The following is a 9516-nucleotide window of genomic DNA, read 5'->3' on the forward strand; positions in this document are numbered from 1 at the left end:
CCACCAGCCACCCGCACAGACACTGTGGCTCCTCAATTGTCCTGGAAGTGTCCAGAGATTTTTTCCATGTTCCTCCAGACTTCTCTGATGTTTTTCTGTTGGAGTTGGTTTTCCATCTTCCTCCTGAAGCACTCCTTGCCTTCTCGGATCTTGTATTTAAGATCCTTTTGGACTTTAAGTTCCTCCTTGTGTCCCGACCAGAAAGCACTCTTCTTCTTGTTCAGCAGGGCCTTCAGTTCTGGGGTGACCCACGGTTTATTGTTTGAGAAACACTGTATCTTCTGGGTAGGCACAGTGTTCTCAACACTGAAATTAATGTAGTCCATGATGCAGTGGGTGAGGGCGTCGATGTCCTCACCGTGAGGCTTGTAGAGTTCCTACCAGTCTGTGCATTCAAAACAGTCTCTTAGGGCCTCAGTGCATTCCTCAGACCACACCCTTATCACCTTCTTTGTGGGGGGGGGGGGGGGGGGAAACGTTCCTCTTCACCATAGGAATGTAGGTGGGGTGGAGAGGGACCAGGTTGTGGTCTGAGTGGCCAAGCGGGGGGAGGGGTGATGCACTGTAAGCCTGCTTTGTGTTGGCAAACAATAGATCCATCTCATACTTCCTGTTTTGAGGTCCTGTATTAAATGCACACACATATACACACGCCTCTAACTGACCATCCTCTCTAATTGATTTGAGAAGACGAAAGTTGTTATTGGGAAATATCGTGTCAAAATGCTCCCCAACTGCTGATATATTTCACCTTTTTGGTAGTTCCATAATGTTCTTCTTGCAAGCTTGTGATGATCATGAAAATCACATCAGATTAACTACACACATACATACAAATCCCTGCATCTTTTCAGCAACTAGAGTCACATAATGAGGCAGTGATGTCGTTTCAGAGAAATTACACCTTGTTTATCTTTGGTTGTGAAGGACGATACGTGTATGTGGCGATCGTGGCTCAAGAGTTGGTAGTTCGCCTTGTAATCGAAAGGTTGCCGGTTTGAGCCCCGGCTTGGACAGTCTCGGTCATTGTGTCACTGGGCAAGACACTTCACCTGTTGCCTACTGGTGGTGGTCAGAGGGCCCAGTGGTGCCAGTGTCTGGCAGCCTCGCCTCTGTCAGTGCGCCCCAAGGCAGCTGTGGCTGCCTTGGGGCGCACTGACAGAGCTGCCTTGGGGCAGCTGTGGCTACAATGTAGCTTGCCATCACCAGTGTGTGAATGGGTGGATGACTGGTTGTGTAAAGCGCTTTGGGGTCCTTAGGGACTAGAAAAGCGCTATGAAGGCTGCTTCTAACAGCTTGGACGAGTTTACGGACACCGTCACCTCCTATATCCACTTCTGTGAGGACAGCATTGTGCCATCACGCACCAGGGTGAGTTATAACAATGACAAACCCTGATTTACCCCTAAACTCAAAAAGCTGTGGCTGGAAAAGAGAAAGGCGTTCAGAAGCGGAGACAGGGACTGCTACAGAGAGGCCAAGTACAGGTTCACTAAAGAAGTGGACATTGCTAAACATCAGCACTCTGAGAAGATGCAGCAGCAGATCTCAGAGAATGACTCGGCCTCTGTGTGGAAAGGTTTTAGGAATATCACAAACTACAAGCCTAAAACCCCCCACTCCACTGATGACTTGCTCTTAGCCAACACCCTTAACGACTTCTACTGCCGTTTTGACGAGCCATCAGGCAGCCTTCACACCTCCAACGGCCCCAACAATAGAGGCACTTTGGACACTAATTCCCCCACCTCTCCCCCCTCCATAGAGCCATCACCACCTTCAAACTGTTCACCTACAACACCCCCCTCCTCACCCCACACAAAAGAGGATTTCACACCACCTCCTCCCACCACAACTCTTCATATTCATGAAGCAGATGTGAGGAAGCAGTTTAAGAACCTGAATGCTCGGAAAGCTCCCGGCCCAGACGGCGTGTCTCCTGCCACCCTCAGACACTGTGCAAACGAGCTGGCCCCAGTGTTTTCTGGCATTTTCAACTCCTCACTGCAGGCATGTCATGTGCCTGCCTGCTTCAAGTCCTCTACCATAATCCCTGTCCCCAAGAAACCTAGGATCACTGGACTAAATGACTACAGACCCGTGGCTCTGACATCTGTGGTCATGAAGTCTTTTGAGCGCCTAGTTCTCTCCCATCTCAGGACCCTCACGGCCCCCCTCCTGGACCCCCTGCAGTTTGCATATAGAGCCAACAGGTCTGTAGACGACGCCATCAACATGGCCCTACACTTCATCCTGCAGCATCTGGACTCCCCAGGAACCTACGCCAGGATCCTGTTTGTGGACTTCAGCTCTGCCTTCAACACCATCCTTCCAGACCATCTCCGAGACAAGCTTTCCCAGATGAATGTGCCTGATCCCATCTGCCGGTGGATCACTGACTTCCTGACGGACAGGAAGCAGCATGTGAGGCTGGGAAAGAATGTCTCGGACTCCCGGACCATCTGCACCGGCTCCCCTCAGGGCTGTGTTCTTTCTCCTCTGCTCTTCTCCATGTACACCAACTGCTGCACCTCCACCCACCAGTCTGTCAAGCTAATCAAGTTTGCAGATGACACCACCGTTATTGGGCTCATCTCTGACGGGGATGAGTCTGCCTACAGGAGGGAGGTTGAACGTCTGGTGTCCTGGTGCAGCCACAACAACCTGGTGCTGAATGCCCAGAAGACAGTGGAGATTATTGTGGACTTCAGGAAGCACACAGCCCCACTCCCCCCCATCATCCTGACTGACACCCCCATCACCTCTGTGGACTCATTCCGCTTCCTGGGTACCACCATCACCCAGGACCTGAAGTGGGAGCCCACCATCACCTCCGTCATCAAGAAAGCCCAGCAGAGGATGTACTCATCTGCAGTCTCTGGACTTGCGAGGCTGGTCCAAGGACATCGAGTGGGAAGTGTCAAACAAGACCTTTTTGAGGAGCCTAACGAGACTGCACATGAGTGAAACTTCTCTTAGCTTTGATGTGTACAGAGCGATTCTGCAGACTGCTTACTCTCTTCAAGAGTTTCAGATGGATAACATACAAAAGTGGATAGATGATGGTCTCATTGACGTTGCCTGCCAAATTCCTTCTCTAAGAACAGTTGATGTGAGAAATAGTGAAATTCACACCAACTGCTGCACCTCCACCCACCAGTCTGTCAAGCTAATCAAGTTTGTAACAGGCTGTGCGGCAGCCTGTTACAGCAGCTCTGCTCAATCTGAGTTTCTTTCTTTCTTATCTTTTCTTCTCGTAATTTTTTATAACTAACGTATCAGTAATTAGACTCTGCAACCATGTTCTACCGTTTTGTGCTAGTTCTGGTCGTTTTTCTTAGTTTATTTCTACTTTTTTCACGCGTGTCTGGGGACCCAGAGCAGGGATCCTTTGTTTACAGTAAGGATCAGCTGTTAGCGCTGCGTCCCGCAGCGGTACTGCCGGCGGACAGACCCGACATTCCCAGCGAGCTGAGGAGGAAAAGACGGGGGTGTCGTGCTGGGAAGGAGCGCTGTCGCCCGAGAAGGAGACGTTATCGACCATCTCTTCCTTCTGTAATCATTGGAAACGTAAGATCTTTGCCCAATAAGATGGATGAGCTCACGTCGCTAACCTGGTCACAGAGGGAGTACCGGCAATGTAGCATCATGATGCTAACGGAGTCGTGGCTAACACCGCTAACTCCGGACACAAGCGTGACACTACCGGGATTTCAGATGCTGCGAGCGGACAGGACGAGAGAGAGCGGTAAGAGGAAAGGAGGGGGACTGGCAGTTTTTGTGAACGACAGATGGTGTAACCCTGGGCACATCACTGTGAAAGAACAACTCTGCAGCAGAGACATTGAGCTGTTAGCCGTTAGCATGCGTCCGTACTATCTGCCCCGGGAATTCTCGCATGTTATCGCAATAACAGCGTATGTCCCCCCCTCGGCCAACGCGGATGCAGCCTGTGACACTCTCCACTCAGTGGTCAGCAGACTGCAAACTCAATCTCCGAGAGCCCTTCTCATAATATCAGGGGACTTCAATCATGCCTCTTTGGACTCCACACTGCCCACCTTCACCCAGTATGTGACCTGCTCAACCAGAGACAATAAAACACTGGACTTACTGTATGCCAATGCTGAAGAGGCATACAGTTCATCACCTCTCCCTCCACTGGGCAAATCTGACCACAACCTGGTGCACCTTGTCCCTGTGTATGAGCCCTTAGTGCGCAGGGTGCCACCAGCCACCCGCACAGTGCAGAGATGGTCAGAGGAGAGCGAGGAGGCTCTTAAGGATTGTTTTGAGTCGACTGTGTGGGAGGTGATCTGTGACGACCATGGAGAGGACATCGACAGCCTTACTACATGCATTACTGACTATATTAATTTCTGTGTGGATAACACCGTACCTACCAGGACTGTACGGTGTTTCTCCAACAACAAACCTTGGATTACCCCAGAAATTAAAGCTGTCCTCAAGCAGAAGAGGAGGGCCTTCAAATCCAAAGACAAAGAGGAGTTGAAAAGGGTGCAGAGAGAGTTGAGGGGACTGATAAGGAATGGGAAGGACAGCTACAGGCAGAAGATGGAGAACCAGCTTCAGCAAAACAACGTTGGTGAAGTCTGGAGAGGCCTCAGAACCATCTCAGGCCACAAACAGCAGAACTCTCTGCCTGGGAGGGATGTGAGGTGGGCAAATGAACTGAATCATTTCTTCAACAGATTTGATTCAACCATGAGACAGTCTACAACATCGGCTGCAGACTCACCCACCCCCACTGCTGCTGTTCCACCTCTGACACCTCAGACACTTCACACCTCCTCTATTCACCCTGCTCACTCCCCCCCACCCCCAACAACAGCATCCAATACACACTCAACACAAGGCTCCAGCCTGTCTCTCTCAACCACCCAGGTTAGGAGGGAACTGAGGAGGATTAATGGCAAGAAGGCAGCGGGCCCAGATGGCATCAGCTCGAGGGTCATCAGGTCCTGCGCGGACCAACTGTGTGGGGTGATGGAGCACCTCTTCAACCTGAGCCTGAGGTTGGGAAGAGTCCCACAGCTCTGGAAAACCTCCTGTGTTGTACCAGTGCCAAAGACTTCACGCCCCAAGGACCTCAACAGCTACAGGCCGGTGGCTCTGACATCCCACCTGATGAAGACCCTGGAGCGGTTGGTCCTGGCTCAGCTTCGGCGCCTAACAAGTTCATCACTGGACCCACAGGGAACGGTTCTGGCTCCGTTCCTCTTCACCATCTACACTGCAGACTTCTCCCACAATTCCACCCAGTGCTTCCTGCAGAAGTTCTCTGATGACTCTGCAATAGTCGGCCTCATCACTGATGGGGACGACAAGGAGTACAGAGGACTGACTCAAGACTTTGTGGACTGGTGCCAGCTGAACTACCTCCAGATCAACGCCAGTAAAACCAAGGAGCTGGTGGTAGACTTCCGCAGGCACAAGCATTCTCCACTGCAACCACTGAACATCCAGGGTATGGACATTGAGGCTGTGGACAGCTACAGGTACCTTGGTGTTCATCTGAACAACAGACTGGACTGGACTCATAACTCAGACGCCCTCTACAGGAAAGGGCAGAGCAGGCTGTACCTGCTGCGGAGACTCAGGTCGTTTGGGGTGGAGGGCCCACTCCTGAAGACCTTCTATGACTCTGTGGTGGCTTCTGCTATCTTTTATGGTGTGGTCTGCTGGGGCGGCAGCATCTCTGCTGGGGACAGGAAGAGACTGAACAGGGTGATCCGAAGGGCCAGCTCTGTTCTAGGATGCCCTCTGGACCCAGTGGAGGTGGTGAGTGACAGGAGAATGGCGGCTAAGCTGTCATCCCTGTTGGACAACGTCTCCCACCCCATGCAGCAGACTGTGACAGCACTGAGCAGCTCCTTCAGTGGGAGACTGCGGCACCCACGGTGTGGGACGGAGAGATTTCGCAGGTCTTTCCTCCCCACTGCTGTCAGACTCCACAACAAAGACTTTAACTGAACAAACACACACATCCACACATGTGCAATAACACTAAGTGCAATAATCTTTTCTGGCATCGTTGTATTTTTACTCAGTTGTATATAGCATTCGTATTCTATTTTTATCTTATTGTATATTTTTATTCTATTTTATTCTACTGTATATAGTATATTATTTTATTCTATTCTGTACAGCTGTGTACTGTATTTATTCTTATTGTATTCTAATTTTTGCGTCATAACTTTTGCACTGTCCACTTCCTGCTATGACAAAACAAATTTCCCACGTGTGGGACTAATAAAGGTTATCTTATCTTATCTTATCTTATCTTAAAAGAGCACATGCTGCAGTCTTGCTCTAACCTTATTGAGCTCAACTTATCATTTAACAATATAAAAAGCATGGCTGATAATGCACTCCCGTCAATGACACAGCTCAGAAGCCTGATATTACAAAATAATGAACTGTCCGAACTGCCAGTGGCCGTCCAAGGACTCACCACATTGGAAGTCTATGACCTTAGTTCCAATGACATCAGTGAACTTTACTGTCCTTACTTCTGGAATTTAACAAGCCTAACAATACTCGATCTGAGCCACAATCAAATATCCTATATCTTTGACTGTGTTTTTCAAAATTTAAACAATTTGAAAATCTTAAATCTTGAAAACAACAAGATTATGTCATTTATAGATACATTCAAAGATAAATTACAGACACTGGAGTTTTTAAATTTGAGAAATATTGATATCATGAATTTCATTCATGGAGATTTTCATAGTCTGTCTTCCCTTCAATACTTGTATATAGACTTAGACAAGTGTGACAGTGTTGATGAAGGAGGGTTCGAAGGACTTGATAACCTCCAGATTCTTTATCTGTTAGGTGATAATTATTTTTACGACCATTTCAGTGGACTGTCAAACTTAAGCACTCTGATCTTAAATGTTGTTGAAAGCCGAACCCACAACAGCTCTGAACAAAGGGATAGGCCTTTCTCAAATTTAAAAAGATTGAAGGAACTTGTTATAAAGGTTCATAGAGGATATTACGATATTTCAAAAGATGTTCTCAGTGGTCTGACTTCTTTAGAGTACTTAATAACAGAGGCATATTTCATGGGATCTTTGTACCCAGACACATTTAAATACACACCGCAACTGAAACATCTGAGGATATCTTACAGCGAGCTTTCAGTTTTAACATCTGACGTGTTCTTGCCAATTCCAAACCTGATAATACTCGACCTCTCCAACAATAAACTCAGGTCTTTGGATTTTCTAGCAGAGGCCAAACTGTCGGCACTCAGGTGGCTAAACGTCAGTGACAATGAATTGTTTGTAATCAGTGAAACAGTTATCCAATCCCTTCCAGGCTTGACATATCTGGATCTATCTGCTAACCTTTTAACATGTGAATGTTCTAATTACGGTCTTATCCAGTGGATTCAAGGCAGCAAACAGACACAGGTTGTTAATGCACATCAGTACACTTGTGCGTTTCCTGTCAGCCAACGGGGAAAAAAATTCCTTGACTTTGGTTTTGACTCCTGTCGGATAGATGCTGCATTGCTCTGCTTCCTTTTTAGCTCTAGTCTAGTTGTGCTTACTCTCCTCGCATCCTTCATCTATCACTTCCTGAGGTCACACCTCACATATGCCTATTACCTCTTCCTGGCCTTTCTCTATGATAATAAGAGGAGGAAGAAAGGTATTCCTCACAGCTACGATGCCTTTGTCTCCTACAATGTTCATGATGAAGCTTGGGTCTGTGGAGAGTCCCATATGGAAAAGATATATATAAATCTTATAAAGTTTGTATCTGTCTTGTGTGAAACTTGTATGAAAAGCATATAAGAGTGAAAACAGATATAAGATCCCTTGAAAAATTATATAATGAAACTTGTATGTTTTGGATACTTACTAAAACAATGTATGAAAGTAATGAGAAAGTGGCCACTTTCATGAGTAAATCATGTAAACCTTATATGATTTACTCATGAAAGTGGCCACTTTCATGAGTAATCACATATAAGTTTTTACTATTTCTTTTTCATATGGGGTTGCTTCCAGAGCTGGAGGGTCAACAGGGCTGGAAACTCTGTCTGCACCACAGAGACTTTGAACCAGGTATATATGATTATCATTAGCCTCTTTTTTTCTATTTTTCTATTTTTAGATCAATATTTAATGGAGCTACCACACAAACTCTGTCTCATCTTTCCTTTAAACACTATTGTTGCCACTCTAAACTTGTAATGACAAAGATCAGGGTTTCACACCACCGTTTTTTGTTTTGTTTTGTTCAAAATTTTACTACACTACGTTTACGCAAACACAAATGGTTGATATGATGTCAAACAAGAATGCCAATCACACATGACCCACAAAACAAAGTTTGAATGCTAGACTGACTATCTGGACAAGAGCTACAAATTGATCTTTAAACCTCTAAAATTAAACTTTAGATGTGCTGCTCAACTGTCAAAGCATCCTACATGTAGGAAAAGGAAATCATGAAGTTGTGTTTTGCATAAAAGAAAATAGAAAGACAGCTGTTTTTGTACTCCCGATGTTTTTGTAAGCCTTGGATTCCAGAAACTATAAAAATTAAAGTTAAGACCAACACCAGTTATTACTCGAGAAGCTTATTGAATTGTTCTTTGTTCTCCAAAGGCTGTGACTGGAATTTAGACACTACTGTAGATCCTGCTATTCTCAAAAGTGAGAATGTTTTAACTTATAGAAAAGGCTACACATTATGTTATTCACCAGAGCTGTTTTAACTAGAAAATGTTAAAACTTGAAAAATGCTGACATGTTTGATGTGTGAGATTTTTGTTTAATGTCTCAGATTTCTGTTTTTACAGGTAAGCCCATTGTAGAAAACATTACAGAGGCCATCTATAACAGCAGAAAGACTATCTGTGTGATCAGCCCAAATTACCTGCAGAGTGAGTGGTGCTCCAAAGAAATCCAGATGGCCAGGTATGGTTACCAACTCTTTGTCCTTACATGTAATGACATCGCCAGCTTCTACACTGATTAATCTGCGTGTGATCTCTTTAGCTACCGTCTGTTCGATGAGCACAAGGATGTGCTGATCATGGTGTTTCTGGAGGACATACCAGCCAACCAGCTGTCTCCGTACTACCAAATAAGGAGTCTGGTGAAGAGGAGCTCTTACTTGAGCTGGCCACAGGCTGGTCAACACACTGGAGTCTTCTGGCAGAAAATACGACAAGCTCTCGAGAGAGAGAAGAAAACCCCACTGAGCACACGTGACTCCGCACTGGACAGCCCATAGTCATCCACTGAAGTTTACCTGAGGTGGAAAAATCATTGTTTGTTTGTAAAAAGCAGATATAGTTATTGCAAATGAGAATAAATCAGGGTATGCTTTACAGTGAGACTGACAAGTTGCTCTTCTTATTCTTTTGTATTCGAAGGAGCTTGGGAAAGAAAGCGTCTGGACTTCAAGTTGCTTGAAGATGTTTCACCTCTCATCTGAGAAGCTTCTTAAGTTCTAGGGCCAAATGGT

General features: G+C 46.3%; 1 protein-coding gene across 1 annotated transcript; it reads left to right on the forward strand.

Annotated features, from left to right (window-relative positions):
* Positions 1 to 327: 327 nt before the first annotated feature.
* LOC146579259 (toll-like receptor 13) lies at positions 328 to 9282 on the forward strand. Its single transcript, XM_085267941.1, has 6 exons — positions 328 to 336; positions 2876 to 3137; positions 6307 to 7753; positions 8038 to 8105; positions 8846 to 8963; positions 9045 to 9282. The coding sequence occupies exons 1-6, from the start codon at positions 328 to 330 to the stop codon at positions 9280 to 9282; spliced, it is 2142 nt and encodes a 713-aa protein (XP_085124067.1).
* The last annotated feature ends 234 nt before the right edge of the window (positions 9283 to 9516 follow it).

The sequence above is a fragment of the Mchenga conophoros genome, linkage group LG3 (assembly GCF_057382185.1).
Source record: "Mchenga conophoros isolate Kocher_MC1m ecotype Shallow Benthic linkage group LG3, M_conophoros_male_GT1.1, whole genome shotgun sequence".
Lineage (NCBI taxonomy): Eukaryota > Metazoa > Chordata > Actinopteri > Cichliformes > Cichlidae > Mchenga > Mchenga conophoros.

Excerpts from the sequence above, each read along its gene's own strand:
- LOC146579259 (XM_085267941.1), top strand. Across the intron at positions 3,138-6,306 it reads AAATAGTGAAATTCACACCA|TAAAAGAGCACATGCTGCAG; the intron begins ACTGCTGCACCT and ends CTTATCTTATCT. Across the intron at positions 7,754-8,037 it reads GAAGCTTGGGTCTGTGGAGA|GTTGCTTCCAGAGCTGGAGG; the intron begins GTCCCATATGGA and ends TTTTCATATGGG.